This window comes from Amphimedon queenslandica, unplaced genomic scaffold (genome assembly GCF_000090795.2).
Source record: "Amphimedon queenslandica unplaced genomic scaffold, v1.1 AMPQUscaffold_13516, whole genome shotgun sequence".
In the NCBI taxonomy this organism is placed as follows: Eukaryota; Metazoa; Porifera; class Demospongiae; order Haplosclerida; family Niphatidae; genus Amphimedon; species Amphimedon queenslandica.
Genome location: NW_003546248.1, coordinates 305,803 through 332,152, shown reverse-complemented (window position 1 = coordinate 332,152; position 26,350 = coordinate 305,803). Strand labels below are relative to the sequence as shown.

General features: G+C 34.6%; 3 protein-coding genes and 1 non-coding gene across 4 annotated transcripts; 2 read left to right on the top strand and 2 right to left on the bottom strand.

The window, feature by feature from the left end:
• Window positions 1-83: 83 nt before the first annotated feature.
• LOC100639594 (uncharacterized) lies at window positions 84-20,041 on the bottom strand. Its single transcript, XM_019999813.1, has 59 exons — window positions 19,864-20,041; window positions 19,710-19,782; window positions 19,206-19,316; window positions 19,035-19,162; window positions 18,555-18,738; window positions 17,410-17,469; window positions 15,402-15,662; window positions 15,189-15,314; window positions 14,711-14,790; window positions 14,254-14,323; window positions 13,887-14,074; window positions 12,628-12,850; window positions 11,874-12,013; window positions 11,458-11,680; window positions 11,111-11,254; window positions 10,981-11,049; window positions 10,781-10,909; window positions 10,228-10,437; window positions 9,851-9,982; window positions 9,524-9,670; window positions 9,212-9,420; window positions 9,039-9,132; window positions 8,924-8,977; window positions 8,766-8,848; window positions 8,599-8,707; window positions 8,478-8,554; window positions 8,363-8,429; window positions 8,230-8,285; window positions 8,117-8,182; window positions 7,762-7,846; window positions 7,642-7,704; window positions 7,469-7,586; window positions 6,826-6,890; window positions 6,665-6,775; window positions 6,472-6,614; window positions 4,708-4,797; window positions 4,025-4,448; window positions 3,853-3,972; window positions 3,495-3,632; window positions 3,328-3,438; window positions 3,207-3,277; window positions 3,059-3,122; window positions 2,913-3,012; window positions 2,811-2,866; window positions 2,646-2,746; window positions 2,066-2,172; window positions 1,941-2,011; window positions 1,811-1,876; window positions 1,576-1,689; window positions 1,463-1,519; window positions 1,377-1,418; window positions 1,241-1,294; window positions 1,135-1,180; window positions 1,016-1,071; window positions 672-758; window positions 555-609; window positions 416-496; window positions 323-360; window positions 84-271 (listed from the first exon to the last, which is right to left on the bottom strand). Exons 1-59 carry the CDS (start codon window positions 19,980-19,982, stop codon window positions 185-187), a joined length of 6,453 nt encoding a protein of 2,150 aa, XP_019855372.1. The 5' UTR covers window positions 19,983-20,041; the 3' UTR covers window positions 84-184.
• Trnae-cuc (transfer RNA glutamic acid (anticodon CUC)) lies at window positions 14,114-14,185 on the top strand. The gene has a single exon. It is a non-coding gene; the product is annotated as a tRNA-Glu (tRNA).
• A 140-nt stretch (window positions 20,042-20,181) lies between the features above and the next one.
• Window positions 20,182-21,579, bottom strand: LOC100632354 (60S ribosomal protein L29-like). Its single transcript, XM_003382943.3, has 4 exons — window positions 21,487-21,579; window positions 21,376-21,419; window positions 21,226-21,290; window positions 20,182-20,396 (listed from the first exon to the last, which is right to left on the bottom strand). The coding sequence occupies exons 2-4, from the start codon at window positions 21,410-21,412 to the stop codon at window positions 20,262-20,264; spliced, it is 237 nt and encodes a 78-aa protein (XP_003382991.1). The 5' UTR covers window positions 21,413-21,419; window positions 21,487-21,579; the 3' UTR covers window positions 20,182-20,261.
• A 75-nt stretch (window positions 21,580-21,654) lies between these two features.
• On the top strand, window positions 21,655-22,941 carry LOC100632228 (dual specificity protein phosphatase 6-like). Its single transcript, XM_003382942.3, has one exon. The coding sequence runs from the start codon at window positions 21,728-21,730 to the stop codon at window positions 22,856-22,858; it is 1,131 nt and encodes a 376-aa protein (XP_003382990.1). The 5' UTR covers window positions 21,655-21,727; the 3' UTR covers window positions 22,859-22,941.
• The last annotated feature ends 3,409 nt before the right edge of the window (window positions 22,942-26,350 follow it).

Here is a 26,350-nt window from a genome sequence, read left to right as displayed (position 1 = left end):
TTATAAAAATGAGTTACAAACTTGTTTGATTAGACAGGAAGTTAAAGGGATTTAATTACAGTTGCTTTTCAATGAAAAAAAAATTGTATTTAAATAAATTAAAGTTTTGACAAAAGTGGTAATTACACATGATATTAAAATAATTGATAGTAGTTGAAAAAAGTGTTTGCTGGGGGCTTGGGAATTAGATTATTCTTAGAGCTCCTATTTCTTGCGATTGATAAGAAGACATTTCGTCTGAATCTGTCTGAGTTCTTAAACGTCCCTGTTGCTACAATAACAATATAATGAACATAAATGATTATTAATTTCTAATTATTACTGATTTAGGTCTCTGTATTCGTAAAGAGTGCATGGAAGCTAAAAATAAAACGAACAAATAATATATATTATTTTAAAAAATAATTTATTGTACCTGTTGGTGTACCAGTAGCAGCTGTGCCTCCTCCAGCTGTAGTGTAAGGATAGTTAAGTTTAGCCATTGCAAATAATGAGCCTAAGAAGAATGATTGAGTAAATAAAAAAGGAGATAAATTATACTCTTGATTATATACCAGAATAGAGACTTGATGATTTAGTTTGACAGTGTTGCTGCTCCAAGTCATGTACCTAATTTATTAAATAAATAATTAAATAACGTCAGTAATATTTAATTTTGTTTGTGTAATCACTTCGTTTATTAGTGTCTCCACTTGATGGAAAGCATCTAATTTTAGTTTTCTCTCCAAAGTTATTCTTTGTCTAGCAGATTCAACAGCCTATACAAACACAATTATCAAATAGATAATACAAACAAAAAAATAACTTCTTTTTTCTAGACAACATTGAGCCAATTAACACTACCCATCTTTAATACAGAGGTGTCATCATTTCAGAGGTACTTTGTATAGGCTTGCACCACTTGGACATTACAAAATGCTCTCAATAAAAAGGCTTAAGGGCCCCACTGTACAGCAAATGTAAATTCATGTATGTACTGTATATATGTGGATGCTATGTAATGTTATGTATATACTTTTGTTAGTTTCATTCTGTCATTCCTTAGTTCTTGTTTCTCTTTCTCTTGGTAATCTAAAGGAGACGTAACAATGACAACAATGTCGATACTATAATGATGACAAGTTGATGACTTACCTAGCAAGATAGAGACCATTTGGTTTTTGCTCTCAAGCTCTTCATTCTAATAATAACAATAATAATGATAATAATAATAGATTATTTAATTAATAATAACTAATACCAATTGGTTTATTTTGGCATCTTGCATTTTTTCAAATTTAGATGCAACTTTTTCCTAAAACAACAGCAAATAATAATAATAACAATGATAATAATAATAATAATAATAATGATGATGATTATAATGATGATGCTACCTTTGGTTTCACTTCTCTTTGTACAGTAATCTTCTTGTGTCTCTATTTTGATAAAACAATAAACGATAATTAATCAATCATCTGACCTCTATTTCCAATGTCTTTCTTAGCACTTCAGACTTTATCTCTTCATTGGTTAAACACTAAAATTTCAATTTAAAACAATTAATAGTAATTAATAACTATAAAAATCACTTACTTTTTGTAGTGTCAGTACTTGTTGTTTTAGCATGTCATTCTCTTGCTCTGACATCATTTTTAATTCAATAAACAGACTCTGAGCCTCATCCAATTCCTTCTTCAATAAATGCTCCTAAAATAATAATAATAATAATAATAATAATAATAATAATAATAATAATAACCACTTGTCATAGTATATGTACATAATAAATAACATCGGAATCAGTCTAAATGTTTTAATTCAAGTGCACCTGTCTTGTTGATTGATAGTCCACTTGTCTCTTCTTCCAGTGATAAAGTGACTTTAGTTTCAATAGCTAAAAAGAGTATGCATAAAGCATTCTTTGCATCATTTTTGTCTCTCTTTTTCTTAATTCTCACTGTTTTACAAAGTTGTGCATTTTCCTCTTGTATTTCATGTTTTTCTGCTCCTTTAACTTCTTCAATATGGTCTAAAGAGGCAGGCAGAGTATAGCCCCTGCTGAATATAAAGACTATCTTTATACCTTTGGCTGTTCCTGTTTCTATTTTTTCTTCTAACGTTGCAAGACTGCTAGCAACAGTTTGTCTCGTTTGGTACAGCTTACCAACAATTTGATTGTACAATTTATGTCTATAAAAATAAATAAGCAGAAAAATAACTCTGTAAAATGCAAGGCCAACATAGCTATAATTCAATTTGGCTACAATTTCCGGTACACATACATATGTGTGGAATGTTTGAGTTGATTCTGATTAAATTTAGATCTTTTAAAGTTTCTCAAAAATCTGATCAAAGTCCCTATAGCATATGGTCTTAGGCCAAATTTTGCCAAAATTAAAAAGGTGAAATTTTGTAGTTTTTATAATTTTCTACATGTATTTATATGTGTAGAAAGTTTGAGGTGATTTCGATGAAAACTGGATTTTTATAAATTTTCAGAGTTGCTGCATGCATACAAAAGAGTACAAAGCATAAGCACTATGTAGAGTATTAGTCAAATTCTGTCAAAAATGGCTATGAGAGACTTCCCTATTTTTATTACATTTCCTAACACACATCACATACACACATGTACATGTTCTTATGCTATTAATGATCATTACCGATATTGCTCATATTTTTCTTTTATTGAAATGCTAGATGCCTGTAGCTCATCGACCATTAACTGATACTCTTGTTGTATCTCTTCCCTCAGTCTATTCTCCTTCATTTATACATAAATAAATAATTAATAAATGAATAGAATAGTAATAGTATTAATACGTTACCTGTTTATCTAATTGTTCTTTTAATTGCTTAACCTTTACTCTCAATGCCGTAATCTCTGTCAGTATGTTATTAGTATATTATTAGCAATTTCATAAGCATACCTAACAATAGTCCATGAGTTTGGGTTGCCATAGTGATAAGACTTTCGGCAGAAGTTTGATCATTTAGAAACTTTATTGTATTCTGCTGACTTTCAACTTCCTAAGAAAAAATAATAAATAATGACACACAAATACTGCATTAGTACTTGATTTTTTAAATGCAGCTGGTAATAAAGGCCTTGGATGATAGACTCGTAGAAAGAAGCATATCTAAGAAGGAGATGAGATAGAGGAAGAGATTAAGGAAAAGATGGAAGTTTTATCAGTTATGATCATTTAATATACTCAATTTACAATAAATAGGATTCTTTCTCTCTTGCTAGTACTGCTGACTGGAGCTGACAGATACACTTATCAAAATGAGCCTAAGAGAATAAAGGTCAAAGTTCAGGTACCATATTCTAATATTGCATACTGCTGGTATTTCAACTAGTGATGGTTTTGTTATCATTCCTCCGTCTTGTAAAGACTGCAAGAAACTATCAACAATTTGAGGGCTGGGAATGCCAGTAATGTCCTTCATTGACTGTAGGGAGAAGCAATTAGAATAATAAATAAAGTAGGATAATAATTGATGCATACACTTTTCTTCCATAAATCAATGTGAAGTGTTTCTCCATCTCTTTGCTGTTCTTTGATACAAAGTTGTATCAATCTGTTCACAAACTTTATCTCATCATGCAACAACTGCTGCTCCAACAGATCCGCCAACCTAGAGCCCTACATAAATAGGGTCCACTTTTAATCATAAAGCGAGTTTAGCATTATTTTACAAAAAGAGTTTAAAATGAGAGTCTATATGCATTGAAAATTAATTTTTTACGTGCAATAAAAGGTGGTAAACTATCCTGCATTGCTATTATAAAGAAAGTTAAAAGAAACACTTACAGAAGAAGTAGGTTACATGTAATTTCGTCTCTTAATTCTCTCTCATTCTTACTTGAGTTTCTCTTAGAAGGAGTTCATTCAATCCTTCAGATTGTTCCAATGATTCCCAACTAATGTCAGTCTCAGTCAACATTGTAGCCAAAGATCCAGAACCTTCCACTGTATCTTTATCCTACAACAGTAAAAATAATCGCCTTTTCATCTCTTTTTTTCTTATCTCTTACACTTTGTAGCTTCATTAATGATCTCGCTTCCTGTCTTGCCGTCAGTCTCCTAGCAACCAAAAACACTCGACTGTGATACAGCTCGTCAACATGCGCCGATTGCTTGTGTGTGGCAATATTGACCACACCCAGGAGGCCACACCCCCAGGCATCCCTCAGTTGCTCCATTTGCGTCGTAATGACAAGAAAATGATTAACGATTTTACTAGCAGAGAGAGGCGGGACGGTAGAGAGAGGGTCAAAGGTAGGGCTTAATAAGGAAGCCCTCCTGAGGGTCCCCTGACGGGATCTCGATGATTGAGTGAGACGAGTTATCGTTGAAGGTGCTTTTTGAGATGATTTGGATTGGAGGGCAATATCACTCGTCAATAAAACGTCTTCTAGTAGCAGGGACATTGCTAATAGCTCACCACTAGCTGCTTGACTGTTATGTCAATAGAAAGAGAGAGAGAGAGAGAGAGGAGGGGGGGGGGCAGTATAATATTAGTGCAAATATTGTTGGAGCATGGGGTTGGTGGTTCTAAAAAGAAATCGCACAAAAAATTTTTTCTGCATATACTCAAAAACATTTATAATATAATTATTATCAATGTGTAAAAATGCTAGCATTATATTATGGACAAATCTATCAATAATATAATTTTTCCTGGTATTATGTATAATTATTATTTATTATTGCTCACCGTCCAGTCTGACTCAGTGGAGCTATTGTTATGTACACACAAGACAAAACATCAAGAGTTGGGCCTGAAGGTATTAATCCAACACCAGCACTAAACAATGACCAGAAACAACAGAAACATAAAAATGATAAAATAGATGTCATGAACATCAATATGTATCAGAAAATGTAATAAAAATTGGGGGTGATTTCGGAGCCATTTTTTGGAACAAACCATGGGCTATAGCCTTGCGTATTTTTCAAAAATTGACTCATTTTTAAAAATGCTCAAAACTCGAAAATATCTTGTTGGAATCAGCTCAAACTTTCTATACAGCGCAAGGACATCAATATGCATTGCAAAATGTAATAAAAATTTGGAGTGATTTCGGAGCCATTTTTTGGAAAAAAATCATATATAGCCTTGAGTATTTTTCAAAAAATTGGCTCGTTTTTAAAAATGCTTATAACTCGAAAATACTTTTTCAGAATCAGCTCAAACTTTCTATATAGCATAAGGACATTAATATGCATCGGAAAATGTAATAAAAACTTAGAGTGATTCTGGAGCCATTTTTTGGAAAAAAACCATGGGCTATAGTCTTGGGTATTTTTCAGATTTTGGCTCATTTTTTAAAATGGCTGTAACTCAAAAAATTTAAGTCGGAATCAGCTCAAACTTTCTACGTAGCATAAGTACATCAATATGTATCAGAAAATGTAATAAAAATTGGGGGTGATTTCAGAGCCATTAATTTTTTCGGAAAAAACCATGGGCTATAGCCTTGGGTATTTTTCAGATTTTGGCTCATTTTTTAAAATGGCCATAACTCAAAAATACTTTGTCGGAATCAGCTCAAACTTTCTACGTAGCATAAGTACATCAATATGTATCAGAAAATGTAATAAAAATTGGGGGTGATTTCAGAGCCATTAATTTTTTCGGAAAAAACCATGGGCTATAGCCTTGGGTATTTTTCAGATTTTGGCTCATTTTTTAAAATGGCCATAACTCAAAAATACTTTGTCGGAATCAGCTCAAACTTTCTACGTAGCATAAGTACATCAATATGTATCAGAAAATGTAATAAAAATTGGGGGTGATTTCAGAGCCATTTTTCGGAAAAAACCATGGGCTATAGCCTTGGGTATTTTTCAGATTTTGGCTCATTTTTTAAAATGGCCATAACTCAAAAATACTTTGTCGGAATCAGCTCAAACTTTCTACGTAGCATAAGTACATCAATATGTATCAGAAAATGTAATAAAAATTGGGGGTGATTTTAGAGCCATTTTTTGGAAAAAACCATGGGCTATAGCCTTGGGTATTTTTCAGATTTTGGCTCATTTTTTAAAATGGCCATAACTCAAAAAATTTAAGTCGGAATCAGCTCAAACTTGCTATGTATCATAAGTACATCAATATGTATCAGAAAATGTAATAAAAATTGGGGGTGATTTTGGAGCCATTTTTTGGAAAAAAAACCATGGGCTATAGCCTTGGGTATTTTTCAAAAATTGGCTCATTTTTAAAAATGCTCATAACTCGAAAATACTTTGTCGGAATCAGCTCAAACTTTCTATACAGTGTAAGGACATCAATATCCATTGGAAAATGTAATAAAAATTTCGAGTGATTTTGGAGCCATTTTTTGAAAAAAAAACTATGGGCTATAGCCTTGGGCATTTTTCAAAAATTGGAATAATATTTTTATTAGATGACTATAATTACAAAACTCTTAGTCAGAAAACACAAAGGATGTTTATTTCTCTCATATTCCTCTACCTGCTCCAGTGTTGGCTGATTGATACATTATCAGTTTCTTTATCAGCTGGCGGATTATACAGCAGTGGGTGTGTCAGTGGGTGTGGTCTATCATTCCTCACCAAAAGTCTATTTAAACTAGGCATACATATATCATTGAATACCTACAAAAAATGGAAAAGCAAGAGTTCATGAAAATCGTACATTTACTAACATCAATGTTTCCATCTTCAAATGATAATACAGTCCTTTTCAAGCAGTGCCTCACCACAATATCGTGTGACAATAGCAAGCCGTCATAATATTGGTTAAGATATGATAGCACCTACAGTAGAAAATAACTTATTTATATTATTATTAATTTCCTCTTCTTACTTCGTTAGGGTCAGAAGGGTTCTTCAACAATCCTAGCTGATATTGCAATTGGTGTACATCACCACCTTAATAAATAAATAAATAAATCAATAAATAAATCAATAAATAAATAAATAAATAAATAAATAAATAAATAAACTATGATTTAGTTAATTTAATTTTAGCAATTTACCATACTAACGGGTTATTAAGCGTAGGCGCAAATGGGCGCTTAATAATGACTCAGCGCTTAATAAAAACAGTAGGTGTGGTTTACAATAATAATTAATCACTTTACGTTACTGGCTTTATAATGGCAGGTGGTAAAGAATACTTTTTGACAGTCTGGTTCGTAGTCACAACGCTTATAAAAAGTGTCTGGACACTTACTGCTTTAACTCCTACTGCTTGGACTCCTACTGTTTTGTACTGCGCTTAACAAACCCATGCTAAGAGCTACATTGAGCTAGGCACCTAATAAGAACTAGGCGCTTAACAACGAAGGGCGCTTAATAACCCGTTAGTACGGTATATCAGACTGCATAGTATTAACACATGTGAACAAATTTGTTAAAATAAAGAAAATTGCCAAAATACATGCATTTACACATCAGCACAAGTTAAGTGATATATAGTCTAATATACCAGTGTATCTGTAACGTACCGATGCTCTCTTTACCAGTTGCCATTGGTCCAGTGTCACTCGTACTGTCACACATTCTACCTAATTTAGCTGTGGCACTGTAATACATTAATATATATAACAGTAGTGATGATAGTTGCTAAGGAGAGAACAGAAATTATAATTTATATTTATCATTATTTATTTTCACTTACCAAAAAGGTCATCAAAACATCCCTTTGCTCGCTAATAGGTAAATTTCTAAAGCATGTTAATATCTAAACAACAATAACAACAATAACAATAATAATAACAACAAACAACAACACAGTCACCTCAGAGACATGTGGAAGGTAAAATAAATTTAATAAATGTTTTCCATCGTGAGAGAGAAATGATTTCACTCGACCTTTGGTGAGCCTTGAAAGGAGAGAGGAAGGAGAGAAAGGGAGAGCTCAATAGTATGCATAGCAATGTTATCACAGCAGTGGTGAAACTGAAATCACTATAAATACAATAGGCCAAGACAAGTGGCTATGCTCTACTAACAATAGCAGACTGTAGGTGGACCATGGGCAAAAGGTAGGAGGGCTACTATGGCTTTAGGAATTGAAACTAGATTTTAAACTTTCACGAAATAAATTTAATGCTATAGACTTTAGTCTCCTTCCCTCCCTCTCTCTCTCATACTTTGCTTGTTCCAGTGTCAAAGCTGGTGATGGTATTGTTATGCTGCCAATTACAAAATAAGAGTCCCTAAAAATAAAAAAATTATTTTAAAATCAACATATCACATGCAGTACCTGGCATTGATGTATCTCTTTAACAATCTGCCTAGCCTGTCGTACACGATACATAACTATTGATAATAATAATAATAATAATAATAATAATAATAATAATAATAATAATAATTGATGATGATGATTGTTTTACTTGATGTCTGAGTGAAAAACTTGAGATAGACAGCATCAGCCCATTACTGTATATACTAATGAGTGAACTAAATAGAGACAAGAATCATCATTTTATCAATAATACATGCTGGTACCATTTTTTAGCATTAATATCCGACTGCCCTTTATTAGATGAATTAAACTGAGAGAGCATATAATCTCGAACTGGCCTCTATTAAACATTAATAAACATTAATAACTGTGTCACATGACTACCTTTTCCTTTTGAAGCGAAAGGAAGGATCCTGTCAACAGATACAGTAACTGAATGTGTTCTGCATGCTGAGAAGCAGCCGATGCCATTTGAGAGAAATTACCAAACTTTCTATAAAATGAAAGAACAAGAAAAAGGGCATCCATGAAACTCCTTTGTAAATACTTACCTGTCTTTAAAAAGAGGGCCTGTGTACCGTATGATAACAGCTGCTTGCTGACACACAATTAATAATGCATTTTTATTAGCAACCTATATTGAAAGGAGGGGTTGAGAGATGATTTAATTTAAATTATTATTATTATTATTATTAGTGTTTATACTAACTTGAACTTGGAGTGTAATCATTAAATCATGTAAACCATTTTTACTAATTAATATCTAAAATAAATAAGTACACAAATAAATAAATAAACAACAACAATGTTTGTTTAAAACTTACTTTCATGACATCTTCTTTTGCTCGGAGACTAAAGCAGCCAACGTGCTGATCGTCCAGTTCCTGCACAGCAGCTTGCATACTGTCCAACTTAAAACTGGAGGAGAAAGAAAAAAATAGATTAACAAAAATAGCACACAATTATAATACAGCTAAATTATTAATGATTATCGTACCCATCAATATTTTCATTCTTATCATTTCTTATTTCCATTACAAAGTCGTTAAGAGTCTTGTCTGTTTGCTGTTGTAGTGTTATCGGAACAGAGCGGAGGTAAGGATGAGAGTCTTCTTGATCAAGTTGAGCTGACTGCCTCTGATAGATGGAGTGAAGGGATGAGCACTGCTGGCATGAGAGAAGCAAGTGATGTCTTGAAGTTATTAGCTAATGGAGAGAAAGGGGGAGAAAGAGGGAGAAGAAGTTAAAGTAAAAGAGAGAGAGAGAGAGAAGAAGGAGAAGGAGGAAGGAAGATAAAAAGTCTATCTACTTGAATCATGTCACAGTAAGTTTGAAGTTTTGCCGTTAGTTTTTCACTTGGCGTTGCAGTTTCATGCCTTGTGTTTGTCTGGGTCAAATGAAACTCCAACAGTTCCACAATATTGTGAGGATTATCCAAAAACACAGAGGAAAAGAACTGTAGAGACAAAGAGAGGGAGAATGACAAGGTACCAGTGTTATTGCAGTATGGTTCTTTTTGATTAGCAGTTCAGAGATCTACATGCTCAATTATGAATAGTTGCAATATAAAAATATTAATATTAATATCATTCCAGCCCATATACTTCCACAATAATACTGTATTGTATGGCTTTACCCTGTTTTGTATGTCCTCATTGTATTTTGCTCCAAGAGGTTTCAAAGACGTCCACGTCTGCTTGACTCTCTTCCACAATTGAGTGTGAGCAATTATCACATTTGATATCTTTTCCAGTGCACCCAAACCCACCTATAAGCATAAAAACAAAAACAATAAATAAATAAACAATAAAAAAATAATAACTGGGTATTATTTGACTGTTTGAGACTTGGACTGTACAATGCTATGCATTATAAAAATTAATAAAAAATTTTAAGGCATTTTTGAAGCCAATTTTTTGAAATGAGGCCATCAATATGTGAATGTAATAAATCTTTTGTGATCATTTTTCATGAAAACTCTCCACTTCTTTTTCCCTCTAGTTCCTCTCTTACAATCATTTTGAGTGCATCATCAATGAGTGCTGGTATCAAGGACACTGAAGAGAGGCTGTTCACTGACTCCAACAGATAATGATTCACGTCATTCTTCAAATAGCCAGATAAGCTAATAAACTTCTTGTCTAAAATCTGAGGAGGCAGTCCATAAAATTTTGGGCCAATCCCACAATGCGTCCGATTGTAATCTCTCTCTTTATCTAACAACTGGGAAGAGACAGAAAGGGGAAGAGAGAGAGAAAGAGAGGAGGGAGAGAGAGAGAGGGAGGGAAAGAGAAGACAGACAGACAGAGACAGTTAGATGTTGTTGGTTATAGCTACTAAAAAGAAGGAAAAGTGTTAAAGGTTTAGTTAATGATTCTCAATACAAGGGAAGGACAAGTGCTAAATATACTTACTGAATAAAACACAAATATATACACATACTTATACTGGAATTACATGTAAACACATACATTGTAGATACATGTACATTAGTCTAATATGTACATGCAACTAATATTATTATTATTATTATTGTTGTTGTTGTTGTTGTTTTTATTATTATTACTTGTTTTATAATTGGTTGAACTGCTTCATAATGTGCAATAAGACAGTCCCTTTCTTGTTGAAATGTAACAGTAAAATATTTAGTTTGAGTGTTTAGCCTTGGCTTCAAACCAATAATATCAACAATGACCTACGTCAAGAGAAAGAGGGAAGGAGGAAGAGAGAGAGAGTGACATTTAAATTCTTTGATTATATAGCTACTTGTGTCAGTTTTTCTCTCTCCATTTTATCATAGCAGCTGTGATATGCTTCAAGATACAAAGTGACCAACTACAAGAGAAGAGTAAAATTATCTTCCACTATTATATAGAAAGACAAAGAGCTTCTATACTTTCATTTTCTCTTCCATAAATTCTGCCTGCGAGTTCCAGAGATCAAGCAGTATTGTGAACCTATCGACGGATTGTTGGGATAATAATTTCAAATCAACATCATCAGTTTGAGGAGGAGGAACAGCAGCAGTAGCAGAATCAGACTAAAGAGAGAGAGAGGGGGAGAAAGAGGAGAGAGAAAGGGGGGAGGAAGGGAGGGAGAAAGAGGGAGCGAGAGGGAGGGAGAAAGAGGGAGCGAGAGGGAGGGAGAGAGAGAGGGGGGGGGAGAAAGAGGGAGGGAGAGAGAGAGAGGGGGAGGGAGGGAGAGAAGGAAATAGATAAAATTCCTATAACTTTCAAAAGTCACCTCTTCTTCATTTTCATCAGTTCCAGCTACTTCTCTCTCTATGTAATAAGTTGCTATTGTTAGCAAAAACTCCTCCAGTTCGGCGAGCTTTTTCTCAGCAAGGTCATACATTATGAGCTTCCCCGATTGATCCCAAACTGATATATTGGAGACATTATCAAAGGAATAGTAGTCATCATGATTATCAATATCAGTGTATTGCATGAAATCTGATTCACTGACACTAGAGAAAATAAGAATAGAACATGTATATGTATCAGAAAAAACTATAAAATGGACAATTTTTTCTTTTCAATTTTTGCAAATTTTGGCCCCAAGACCCTGCACATGTATGTATATGCATTAGAAAAAAAAATTATAAAGAATTCTTATAATAAGAAAAAGGGGGAAAGAGAAGTAGCATATCATCAGCTTACATGAAGTCAGCTGGTGTCTTAAAGAGATGAGGACTGATGCCCATATTAAACTGAGTTGATTCCAAATCAGATGGAAACCCAATTGAGTTAAGAGTTAAGGTCCTCTCCACAGAACAGAAGTAGTTAATAATACACAGACACTAAGAATAAAATAAAAAATAATAATATATGTTTAAAAAGACATGTACGTGTACTGACAAGTTTAAGGTAATAGAAATATTTGTAAAAACTAAAGCCATTCTTGTCTTTGATTTTCAAAGTTATGATTCAAATTAAAATGACGAGAGATTACAAATGAGCGTATCATTTGTATTACTACACTTGCTATACAAACTAAATGCGGTTATTTTGAATCCGCTCAATTTGAAATTCAAAACTGTTAAATGCAAAATTAAAAGCAGAATAGCAAGTAATAAATAACAAACAAGTTCAATATCCTATAAATGAATGACGCACGTAAAGAATAGTGTAAACAGAAATTGATTAACTGATGAAAATATTTCATTTGACACGCATTACAATAGTAGACATTGCATACAAACAATGTGTATACATATACTTCTTGTGCTATCAAATACCAGTAATAGTGGGAAGAGACAAGAATTCAAAAACTACATTCAGATGTACATGTATGCAGGAAAGAATGCCAGTGACAATTGTACTCTCTCTCTCTTTTCCTTTCTCATTTCTATCATTTCTAACTCCTCTCTCCAACCCACACACACACGCACACTCTCTCTGATCTCTTTCTCACCTTATATTTTGTGTCCCTGATCCTCAAATGTCTCAATAAGATGTAAGCAAACAAGTAATCTCTTGGTAGACTCTCTGCTTTAGCACTAATCTTGTGTCCATCTTCTTCGTCGAGTAGTTTCAGAGCATCGTTAAGGTCTACATTGCCTCTGTTCATTCCTAAATTATCTTTACGTTTATCACTTAATGTAAACTTGGTAGATTTCTCTTCTTTATTCATCGGGCTGTATAAATAAAAATCAATAATTTATACTACAATAGTAATAATAGTTTATTTTAATTTTACTACATGTAGCTAAGGCTCTTCCTCTCCATGTGTGTGTGTGCTTCTTTGATGATAACACAAATTATATGCCTCACGGACTTCTCTTAAATCACTCAATTATTTTACTAGCAATAATTAAAATAATTAAAATAATAATAATAATAATAATACCAGATGTAAGTTTCGCTCAGCGAATATTGAAGACTGTGCTCCCTTACATCCCTCAATGACATTCTATTCCTAACTTAATTATATTATTTTCCCCAACTTATTTCATTATATATTTCAAATTTTATTGTATTTCATTTTATTAAATAATATTAATAATAATAATAATAATAATAATAATAATAATGTAATTATGTAATAATAATTAAATAATAATGTGCAAAGAATTGCCAAGTTTATTATCAAACTGACTTGGCCGGCACATACAAAACAACACAAAGCAACAATTTAATAAATAACATAAACAATACTGACACACGACATGCATGTTAACATAGATATACTGATTGTACTTATAGCTATATCAATATATAACTTCTATACGATATGCATTCTGTAGTAACTGATTAGGTGCTAATAGTTAGAATTAAAATTTAAACTAAAAACATGTACATAAATGGCAAAAAGTTGCATCACTGAAATACATGTAAATGCGCATGTTAATAAATCAGTGATTGAGACTTATTGTGTGAACATCCTTTTTAGCACTTACACGATCCATTAACGCAGCGTCGCATAAGGCATTCCCCTCTTTACCATATATGGAGCTGTTACATGTAATATCAGGAAGAAAGATGTTATTATAATAATCATAATGAGTATACATCAAAAGTACATAGCCCTTATGTACTCTTGGTATGCATGTATATTCATAATAATATCCTGTATATTACTAATATCCTGTATATAACTATCTTTATCTCTTTACCATTTATGTCTTGGTAAATCATGTCTACTTCTCCCTCTCTCTTTTCTCTCTCACTTACTTTCTCATGTCTACAGCTGTATAAATACATTTCCATATTAATAGTGGGTCCTGCTCAGTTTTATGTGAGGAAACAGATGTTGCTTTGACATGAGGTGGCTCTACAATCTTCTCATAATGCTGGCTCAGAGCATAAAGCACCTTCTCTTGATTTTGTATGTCAACACAATGACTGCAGAGCAATAGCAACTACAAAATAAAATTCATAAATTCAACAGGCATATGCAATCCCATGTGGTCTAGTGGTTAGGATCCGGCGCTCTCACCGCCGTGGCCGGGGTTCGATTCCCCGCATGGGAGTATTGACTTTTTTTTCTTTTTTTGCTCTTACTGCTTTTAAAACTCCAAACACTCTTTTTTTCACTTACTGGGTCAATCCCGTGAATAGAATCTTTCATTTCAATATAATTTATAACTTGTATATCATCTGGCTTTGATCTAAGAAGGAAAATGTATTTCAAATGATATATACATGTAAGTACTGCTCTAGTATATGCAGCATATAATGTGCTCAAACAATTCCCTAGTCTAATTCCCATCTCTGTCTATCTCTATCTCTATCTCTCCCCAATCAACACAATTAATAGTTTTTCCTGTTGCATTCCTTATTAATAGATATTGTTACTGTCCGTGCATCCTTCTTTAAACATGAACAGGGCAACATACACAATATTTTGAATAGTAATGTCAGTCATCCAATACCACAAACATCCTCCCTTGTGATTAATGTTAATAGTGTATGACATATCATGTTTGGTGTTGATATACATGTGCCAATTGAAAGTGCTGAGAGCATCATTATAATAATTATAGCTATATTACTACCTAAATGTAATGTGTTCAGTCCAGTTTGACAGCTTTCTAAAGATGTAGCTTGAAGGAGATGACCTTTTCTTGTCAGCATTCTAGAAAGAAAGGAGAGAGAGGAAAAGAGAGAGAGAGAGGGAGAGAGAGAGAGAGAGAGGGAGAGAGAGGAAAAGAGAGAGGGAGGGAGAGAGAGGGAGAGAGAGAGAGAGAGGGAGAAAGAGAGAGGGAGAGAGAGAGAGAGAGAGAGAGAGAGAGAGAGTGATTGAGAGAGAAAGGAAGTGTGAGAAGAAATAAATAAATTAAGATAGAGTGAGAGCATAGACATATGCAATCATGTCAACAATATGACATAAGAAAAACAAATGATTGAACTTTGACGGTACACATGCACACACACACAAATACAATGTTAATTGGTGATCATAGTTGCACCTTCAACCATAACACATCAATGATACTTATTATTATTACTAATAGATTTAGTTAGTTCGCATACCTTTGGTGGCGTGTCATACACATTAAGAGTCACCGAGTCTACTTGCTGTTGGAATAATGTACGAAATGACCCGAGCACTAAATAGAATACTTTTAACCTCTCTGACGTAGCATCAGAATTACTAGACTGCAATAATAATAATAATAATAATAATAATAATAATAATAATAATAATAACAGTAATACTACTGTTACTACATCCTTATTGCTTACACGTGGTATTGAGTATATCTCCATTAAATCGTTCAGTTCTTCTTTAATGGAACTTGGATCATTTTTAATTTGCGGCAATTGTCCAGGGGGTGTGGTCTCTTTCTTAATAGAGCCCAGTACGGAGGGTACCGATAGGGTAGTGTGAGAGTTAGATGCCTGAGGTAGAGTAGCCACTGAAAGGTTGGGAGACTGAGCGGAAGAAAGACGCCTTATTTTAGTCCTAAGGTTATTCCAAATAGCACTGTTCCTCGTCAGTACAGGCTATGAAAATAGAATATAATAGGGAGCTTTAACTGTTACTATATATAATATAATAGGGAGCTTTAACTGTTACTATATATAAAATAATAGGGAGCTTTAACTGTTACTATATATAGTATAATAGGGAGCTTTAACTGTTACTATATATAATATAATAGGGAGCTTTAACTGTTACTATATATAGAATAATAGGGAGCTTTAACTGTTACTATATATAGAATAATAGGGTACTTTAACTGTTACTATATATAGAATAGGGTACTTTAACTGTTACTATACAAAAAATAATAGGGTACTTTAACTGTTACTATATATAGAATAATAGGGTACTTTAACTGTTACTATAAAATGTAATAGGATACTTTTACTATAAATGGAATAAAACATTAGGGTCTTCTTCTGTACTGTTATTATTTACAAGGTATTGCTACTAGTTGAATCAATTAGAGAAACCGAAACAATAACAAAAGTGCATAGCTATTTAAAACACTAACAATGCAACTGAGTACAAAAGAAGGAACATGTGTGTGTGTGTGTGTGTGTGTGTGTGTGTGTGTGTGCATTAGCTGAATAATAGCACATATGGTGGAGTACACAAGTTTATTGTGTTAACACTATTAGTATCTGAATGAAGTGACAATGTAGAATGTTGAGTTGTTATAATGGAAATAATGTTGTTAACTATTATCAGACATCTTTTACCTCCCACCATCCATCTCTCTGTTCACTGGTTATTAAAAGTTATTAAAAGTGATTAACGTTTATTAAAATCACCTGGGGTATGATAGTTAAAAAGTGTGTAGTCTAGAGCTAAAACGATATTAAAACAAATACACGCTTTTGTTGATTATTGTGGTCCCAATCCTAACAACATGACCACAATTAAACAATTACACACACACATACATGCTATATACTACAAGTACAGTGACCATGTACTTCAGTGGCATACAGTCCAATTCCCAGAGACTAGTTAGGATTGGTTTGTGGTTTGACTAAGCCTAAGACAATAAGATTAGTTTACTAATAGCAAACCAATGGAATGTACACGACCACACACACATACACATAAATATACAAACATACATACATATGTACATATACATATACGTCATTATGGATTCATGTTCAATACAGTATATTGTGCTAGCTTAGCATTCATTAGTCGTTAGATCATGTAACCGCATGTAAACTACATGTAAACTACATGTAGAGTACAATGAGATCAAGGGAGAGAAGTGAGTGGGAGGAGAGAGAGGAAGAATTTAGAAATGAGACTAGAGAGAGAGAGAGGGAGAGAGGGAGAGATAAATTAAGAGAGGGAGAGAGAGAGGAAGGAAGAGCGAGAGTGAGAGTGTAAATAATAAAAGGATATATCTCGTGATTGTCTGTGGTTTAAACTTATAAGTGCTGACCTCATAGTGACCAGAAACCTACTACTGGCACAATGAGGTACAAACAACATTAAAATGAGGTGAGAGGGGAATACAGAGAAAGAGAGAGAGAGAAAGAGAGAAACTATACTATTTTTATAACACAAAAGTTATGATATTAAGAGTATGGTGTTTGTGGTCATTAGATCATAAGACAAGTATGGACTATTATATCAACTACAAATTACTGAAGCACTCCATTAATAGAAGGGCGCAAATAGTCATCTTGTATTTTTGGTGGGACATTAAGCAGCTGATGATTCATACAATGACTTAACAGTCTAAAGATCTCTCTCTCTCTCTCCATTTCTTACCAGTTTATATTTGGGCGCATCTGGTTGCTCTTGGTTCATTAGCGGCATTAGCTGTATGTCCTAAAAAGGGAGAAAGAGAGAGGAGAGGAAAGAGAGCTAGGTCATTATGTATGTGCATGTACATGTACATTTAAAAAGCATCTCTCTCACTCTGTCGCAATGTACATGCAACGTAAAATATGAGCAGCTATTGACACTGACTGACTGACAGCTAATGTGACACATAGCTTTAACAAAATAAATAAATAAATAAATAAAAGGTAATACTGATCATTATAAATTAGAGACATAATACACACATAATTATATACATGTACATGTACATATATGTAGATGCATATCAATGCAGTTACCCTTCCCGTTGAGATTAGAGAGAATGTGCTCTATATAAACTGTGATGGCAACAAGTAGCAGTTAACATCCTTTCTATCATGCTGGTCTGTCCTGTTGCTTCATGCTGGCTCACCCCAACTCCCTCTCTCTTGACCTCTCTCTCTCTCTCTCTCTCTCTCGCTCTTTCATGACCACACAGAATGCAATCATTAGCTAAACAATAGAAACAGTATAGAGTGTCTGCCAGGTGTACAAAGAGAGTACGAGCCAGTGAGAGGGAGAAGGGGGAATTTTGTTGATGGGCCTTTGAGGGAAGGAAATGTTTAATCAACATTGTCTGCATGTGGTTGGCGTGGTGTGTAATATTTATTAATAAAATCCTACCAATACATGTGGGCAAATACAAATGCTATTGCCACAGTACATGTACATGTACATGAATGTAACGCTATATTAACTGCAATGAAAACAGAATCCCAACACTCAAAATATTTGTAATAAACCTCAAACCATATTTACAAATAAGAGAGGGATTCTATACTTGTATGTTTTATAGAGTTGAAAGTGCCAGTTTATTGTATTTGGCTCACAACTTTAGAAAGCTCAAACTTTACAAACATGTACCATACACAATCACATTGATATTAATAAAAATTTAAAGCATTTCTGAATATAATTTTTGAAAAACAACATACATGTACATGTAATCCATGGCCTTGAACCACAGATTACACTTATAGATGTGCAAATCAGACATTTTTCAAATTATGAGACCACAGATACATAGGAACAACAAACTGTCCAATACTTACTGATAGGAATGCAGTGAGGTCCCTTGTTGTAGCGAATACAGTTACCAGCCAATGGAGGTATAACGATACTTGCTGTTCTGATATGAGATGAAGGGGAGGCGGCTTGCCAGCTCTGTGAAGATCAACTGCTACTGATAACTTCCTAGCTTGATTGAGACAAATGTTGTACTCTTGGAGAATGTGCCTGTAAAAGAAAAAGAGAGAGGGAGAGAGAGGGAGGGAGGGATAGGAAATAAGAAAGAAGTTAGTAAAATTGAGTGACACTGTTAATGCTTATTTTAAGGTTCAAACCACAAATTAATAAACAATATCATTAACCCAATGAAATAATAAAAAACCAATTACAATACCAATGAAATAATAAAAAATTAAACTATTGAATTTCATACGTACCTCTTGTATACATCACACATTGCTGAGCGAATGCAATACAAACAACAAATACAATCACTCTACCTATGTACATCTACACACACTTACTCAATAATCTGGTGATAGTGAAGTTGAAATTGCTGGACTAGTTTAGTTTCCCTCATAGCAAACCTTGACCACTGGAGCTGAAGATTGTGCTTGAGATAAGCCAGTTGCCTTAGTCGCACACAAAAAAACTACAAACAAACAAACGAATGAATAATAGAATGTCGTACTTACCTGATGCAGGTGGAGTGGCAATGAGTTGGGGGTTACTTCTGGTACTAGACATGCTTGTACTTCTCTCTCCATTCCTTTCCATTGCATATCAAGTCTCTTTGGTAGTGAGACCTACAAAATAATAATGAACTCCATTATACAATGCATAGTTGACATTCTGATAATTCTACTCATAGGTGCCTCTAATTTGATACTCAGATAGACACATCAGTGAAGAGTGCAAATATAACACTTAAAGTAGTTTGGGTACACAAGAGGTGTAGTTAGTTATTCATGAAGAACAACTTCCCTTGTGCAAAATCATCTCAAAACTTGGAAAAACAAAGCAATAAAACAACAGTTAACCTCTAATTGCAAGCCAATGAGTTGAATACATATAACAACACAATAACGCATTATAATAATGCAGGGTCCCTTCCCCTCTAAATCTCCCTCTCTACCAAGTGTGAATGAATATTCCAAATATTGAGAACAGCAATCTAACTACCTGCAAACAGGACTCACCTCTTGCAATGAACGAATTGCAAATTCTCTATCCCTTTTGTACTCTTCTTGTGTCTTTATGTAGCCCAAAGAGCTGCAAAGAGAGAGGGAGAGGGTGCAATTAAAAGAGGGAATTGTTATCATTATTGATGTTGGCACTATTTCATTCATTTACTGTGTTCTGTTGAAGGAATTTTGAATAGCCTCTTCAGAGAAGCTATTGCTTAGATCATAGAGTTGCTTTGCAAGCGTTTCCTCCAAGCTACGGGTCTTATCGCTCTTGCATTGAGCCATTATTTCTTTAGGCCACCAGTTCCCTCCAAATGATGCAGAAACACCTCGTGTTAGTTACCATAGAAACAGTGACCACGCCCATCAAGGTTTCTATTAACATCTTTTATGTCTTACATTTCTACCATTTACATCATTCCTATCTCCTTCACCTCTTCTACTTTTATACCTATTTTACAATACTACCATCCTTTTTGCTGTGTATTGTCATTCTTATTATTATCAAAAAGGGAGTACATCATTATAATGACTATTATTATTATTCTAGTTTTATAAAACCAATCACTGCTCCATTTTTTCTGTTTTCTGTGCAAAAGCCTCAAGAGCTCTCTTGGCTTTCTCTTGATTTCTCTTTCTGATTGCTTTCATGTTCCCTTTCTTGGCATATTTGAGATTCCTCAGGAATTTCGGATCAACCTTAGAATTAACAAGAGATTACAGTAAGTAATGTTCAGGGAATTAATATCACACGAAAACAAAAACTATACAAATGTCAAATGTACATACACAGACGCACACACATGTACATACATACATACATACATATAGGTTATACACATGTACAGTACACGTGTACATATACATGTACATACGTAACATGTTTTGTCAACAGTCAAACACGTAAGGGCAGTATATAATTAGATTTATTATTAGCATAGCTTAAGAAATTAATAAGAGTACACAAACACCTTAATGAAGACCATATGTGAACAACGCTACGTACATACATAGATAATACGTGTCTACTGCATATGTATAATACATATGTACTTTATACGTGTTAATTTAAATCCCAAGTGTAACTTAATAAAAAAGGCTAATAATATGTTCTTATGTTGTACAGAAAGTTTGAGCCTACTCTGGTTCAAAATTTTGCGACCAGTACTATACACAGGGTATAAATTTCATCAAAAATTGCTAGGTGAGAATCCTCCATTTTTATATTTTTTCTCAATACATATACATGTACTTATGTTGTGTAGAAAGTTTGAGTTGATTCTAATCAAGATTAAATTTTTTAATGAATTTTAAAGTTGTTAAAAAATCTGGTCAAAGTCCCTGTACTATAGTACATGGTCTCAGGCGAAATTTTGGCAAAATTGAAAAGTAGAGAATTCTCCATTTTTATATTTTTTTCTGATACATATACATGTACTTAGGTTGTGTAAAAAGTCTGAGCTGATTCCGATCAAAATTAGATTTTTTATGAATTTTTAATTTGTTCCAAAACTCGATGCCTACTTACCCCCTTCATTGATGGATGTTTAAGTCGTTTTGGCTTCTTAATCCCATTACGATGATTCTTGTATGCTATGAATAAAGAAATAAGCAGTCAAGAATTGAAATAGAAAGAAAACAAAAATGGCCCCTGCTCTACACACATTGGTGGGCTTACATTGATTATTATTGGTGTGATTCTTAGACTTGGCCATATTGAACCTGAGAAATATGTAAAACACAAACAAAAAGTAACTTTCAACAACAAAAAGGAGTCCTTCTTTCTCACCTCCTTTCTTCACTAACTCAAAGCACGTGGTCAATGGCTGAAAGAACCAAAATTTTGACGGATAATGAAATAAAATTTTTAGCTGGCTCCAATAAGTCTGGGTCTAGTGGGCGCGGTCAATCAATTCATGAATATCATTAAAAGATTGGTATAAAAGCAATAAGGCCCACAAGTGAAGGCAAGACTCAAGAAACACCTCTCGATTTACAAGAAAGAGAACAAGCTCAACTTACAACTAGAAATGAAGACAGTCTGTGTTAGCTGGTTAGCCGAACAGCTCCGACACCATTCAGACTCAGTCCTACTCCTGGACACACGCTGCAGCGAGGAGTACAAAGATGGTTGCATCGTCTCCGCTGTCAACGTCTACTGCTGCAGTCCACTCATACTACGCCGTTTAAAGAAAGGGAACGTCAGTGTGGAGTCTCTCCTATTGTGCGAAGAGGACAAAGAGAAGTACAGCAAGGCTAGGGAGAGCGAGGAGATCAGTGTAGTGGTCTATGACGAAGCTGGCAGTAGTAGTGGGGAGTCTGACTCGCTCACGTCTTCACTCCTCAAGAAACTGACCCGTGAAGCAAAGAACGTCAGCTTTCTCAGTGGTGGATACACTGGCTTTAAAAACAGTTACTCTAGTATGTGTACAGACTCTAAAGCTTCACTACTCAAGCAAGCTCGCCGCCCTAGTTCACTAGTACTACAACTACAGAACCTCAGCACTGTCTCTGACGACTCCTCTTCTGACTCTTCTAGCAGCGATGAGTCTCCTTCCCCAGTACAAGAGAGAAGAAAGATACCATTTATGATCCTCTCTCATCTTTATCTCGGCTGTAGGGAAGCCGCCTCTGATATCGAGGCTTTGAGAGAGTCCGGGATATCAAGGGTCCTTAATGTCACCTCCGAAGACAGTAAATATAGATCTATGGACTCCTTTACCTACTATCAAATACCAGTAGAAGATGTCCACGAGGTTGATATGCTCCAGCACTTACCTGAAGCATTTACCTTCATAGAGGAAGCTCGTCTATCAGGAGAGAAAGTGATCGTACACTGTCATGCAGGAATGTCTAGATCAGTTACAGTTGTCCTTAGCTACCTCATGAAATACTATGGATACACATTCAACAGTGCCTACGATTACGTTAAACAAAAGAAATCCAATATCTCACCCAACTTTAGCTTTATTCAGCAGTTGGTCCAGTTCGAGTCCAGCCTTCGTTCCTCTCCGGCTGACTCAGGGATCGACTCACAAACCACCAGCCCGGTCGAGGCTAGCAGTAACAGTAATTACTCACTTGATGTTTTCAACTCTTCTTCAACCACCTCACTCACTCAATCTCCCTCTAACTTTAGACGCTGTATATTGGCAGCGTAATTCCCCTCTCTCTTTCTCTCTTTGTGTCTCTTACTTGGCAGTTCCCTCTCTTATCCTTGTATTATATTTATTATTATCGATGACACTGGTATATCTATATTAAAATTAAAATAAAATGTTGTTATTATTGAATGATATACATGAAATGTTATAAAAAATATTATTGAAAACTTAAAACAACACTGACAATCAACAGCCAAAATGCTACTATGTGCAAAAGCAGTTGGTTACGCAGCAACCGTGAACATAATGCACACATCATTTCACATACACTACAACTAAGGCTCTCACTACATAGTGGTCACCACCACCATTAACATGCATACATGTACATACATACATACATGTACATACATACAAATACATGTAATTCCAGAGAGCTAGTTTTAGTTCCAACCACAGTCTGTATAATAAAGACACACACACAAAACAAAAACAGCATTAGTACATATTGGTAACAGTGTACTAATGTGTGCATGCGATTGTCAAGAATGAGAACTAAAGATACTGGAGACAACAACAAAAAACAGTAACAAATTGTTCATTATTGTTTCAAAGTGCAAACACGTCCCAATACATGTCAGTAGAAACGAGCAGAGCCCTCACTCTTCATTATTACTGCTTATCCTTGATAGACGAAACAACGGTAAGGTGGTGCCCTCATGCTAATGATACATAAACATACACACACACACTCAGATACACACTCACATACTCATACACACTATCTATAAAGAGGAGGTGGTTAGTATAATGACAAAAACACAAACACCACCCAAACTGGGAGGCAAGAGGTGCAATTACTAGTAAATATGTCAGGGCTATAGTGCTAAAGAGACATTTTGACATTATTCCTATCAACCAGGCAGACAGCAAGGATTTGAAAGATGTAATGTCTCTCAGCACATGAGAAGATAAAAGCTTTAGCAAGTTTACGGCATTCGAGTGATGAGGTATAGTTGTGAAATGTTACAGTTAGTGTAATGATTCAGGGGACAAAAACAATAGCAGAGAGAGAGAGGAGGGAGGGGAAAGGAGAGAGACCATAAACAAAGAGAGAGGGGGGAAGGAGAGAGACCGTAAAAGAGTGGGACATACTTAAACATAACAGAAAGATCAGCACTGACTTCATTAAGTTTGCATACACATACGAAAAAGGTATTTACTGCCTCAAGGAATTCAGAGATTGACAGGATCATCATAGACATATACCTTACATCAGCACCTGGAGATAACTGAATTAAACCAGACAGACTAAGTGTGTAATACACTCTGGAAAAGGCATTGGAGTGTGTACGTTGTTGCATATACAAATAATTAGAAGGGAATAATTAGTAGAATTATGCATTAAATATAGACGGGTCGAGGAGACGGGTGGACAGCGCTGGGTTTAGAATAATAATAAAATAATAACGTCGTTTAAATTGGCTTAGTTGCCAAATAAGAGGGTATTAACCTCCAATAGAGAGAGACACATCATAACGTAAGCTATAAACAAACAGGATAATTACTACATAGTAGCAATAAGAGTATGAGAGAGAGAAAGTGAGAGAGAGTAAGGGAGAGAGTAAGAGAGAGTGTCAGTGTGAGAGAAAGAGAATGGTAGCTGTGTAAACTTTACTACAAAGTTTTGATTAGATTGGAATGATAATAATTAAAATGACACCTCAGCATAATCATTTCACATATATCTACACCTTAGCTAGTAATATTACACACCTCTCCTTTATATGGCACTGTCATTACATGGAGTGGAATACTACGACATACAGCCATGTACTATAATGTATCAGACTAGGCCTATATGTATATGGGAGAAAGTGTCAATGAGAAATATAATTAAAGAATATCAAAACAATGTAACTTTAATTATATACGTGTCGAGATGCATGTGTGCGTGTGGGGGAGAGCCATTGTAAAATATTTACACTATAATCGAATGATGTATGTGGTGCAGTCCCAATGAATAAACTGATCGTGTTAGCAGGTTTATTCAAACAATAATGAAGAGAGATGGTGACAAAACTATGCAGTCTGTATTCTATAGCGATATTTATGAGTTGGCCTTAAAGTTAGGGATATTTATGAGGTGTGTCGGGTTTTAATACAATTATTTATGAGCTGTGATTAAAACCAGTATCACTATCATGTACTATTGCTGTATTTATGACTTGGGCATATCAATTACCATAGTGACATATATCACTATAGTGACATCCACTGAGTCATATAGTGTTACTATGGTAATAAGGGGTTTTAGATAGAATAATTATAGCAATAAAGGATTATAAGGATTAAGGGAAAGGCTAAGGTCCTATAGAGTTGTATGGGTTCTCTGGTTGAGTGAAAACTGTGACTGGGCGACTTGGTGTCTCTACTAATCTGACCAGAAGAGGGTGACTTGTAGAGCTTCAATATGTGTTAACATACCATACTGTTGAACTAATCCATTGAACATGTGACCATCAACTCAACTAAACCACTTTTACTAGCAGATGGTCAATACCACAGAGTCAGTAATACTGACCCCAGAGAGAACTTTAATGTATACCAACTTAACCATTTTATTGCAAATTCATGCATAGCTACATGCATGGTATACACTGTGTAACATATCATCTCTCTGTTAATTTTCTCTCTCTCTCTCTCTCTCTCTCTCTCTTTTTCTCTTGCTCTCCCTCATTCTCATATCATAATCAAGTCTAGAGTTCATTTATGGTTATGTTTGTGATGTTGTTTATCCTCTCCATCTCTTATTTATTTTCCATGTCATCACATCAAATAAATAACATAACTACTAGTGTCTTCTACACAACTCATACAATAAAATAACAACACAGTGACAGCGGTATAACACACTCACAGTTCGCTGGTCCACACATACACAAGTACTACAATTATATACATACATACATGCAGGCATAAAGACAGATACACTTTTATACTTGTTAATATAAAAGGTTCATTAGACAATGGAATGTATTATCAAACCAAAGTTGCCACACCAATAACCATCAGAAGAGAGTGGAGTAAGAGGAAACCATAGCAAATTACTATATCCTGCCACTCTCAGCAATTGGCAAAACAACTGCCTACTCTGTTGGTGCATTAAACACAAAATACAATAAACAAGCAGCAGGCACATACACGAACTAATTGATGGCGCCGTGTGTCTACATGCGATAGGGAGAGAGAGAGGAACATTCACACACAAAGATCAGCTGAAAGACAGTAAAGGGAAGAGATTGACAGAGAGAGAGAGAGAGAGGGGGAGAGAGAGAGAGAGGGAGGGAGGTGTAAATTAAGACAACAAGAGAGAGAGAGAGACAGATACAGAGATAGTAGAATTGTAGAAAATCACAGAAAAAGAAGATAAAAAATTAAAACAGAAATATATAATAATACCACACAATCAATGCACTTATCATGAACACTATAAAATATAGACTAGTGGAGAGGTACATTAAACTATGAACTCTTTGCTATTTAACG

Excerpts from the sequence above, each read along its gene's own strand:
- LOC100632354 (XM_003382943.3), bottom strand. The coding sequence starts at position 21,412 with ATGGCCAAGTCTAAGAATCACACCAATAATAATCAAT. Across the intron at positions 21,291-21,375 it reads TCACACCAATAATAATCAAT|CATACAAGAATCATCGTAAT; the intron begins GTAAGCCCACCA and ends CTTTATTCATAG. Across the intron at positions 20,397-21,225 it reads AACATCCATCAATGAAGGGG|GTTGATCCGAAATTCCTGAG; the intron begins GTAAGTAGGCAT and ends GTTAATTCTAAG.
- LOC100632228 (XM_003382942.3), top strand. The coding sequence starts at position 21,728 with ATGAAGACAGTCTGTGTTAGCTGGTTAGCCGAACAGCTCCGACACCAT.
- LOC100639594 (XM_019999813.1), bottom strand. The coding sequence starts at position 19,982 with ATGGCTCAATGCAAGAGCGATAAGACCCGTAGCTTGGAGGAAACGCTT. Across the intron at positions 9,421-9,523 it reads CTTACTGTGACATGATTCAA|CTAATAACTTCAAGACATCA; the intron begins GTAGATAGACTT and ends TCTCTCCATTAG. Across the intron at positions 2,867-2,912 it reads AACTCATGGACTATTGTTAG|AGATTACGGCATTGAGAGTA; the intron begins GTATGCTTATGA and ends ACATACTGACAG.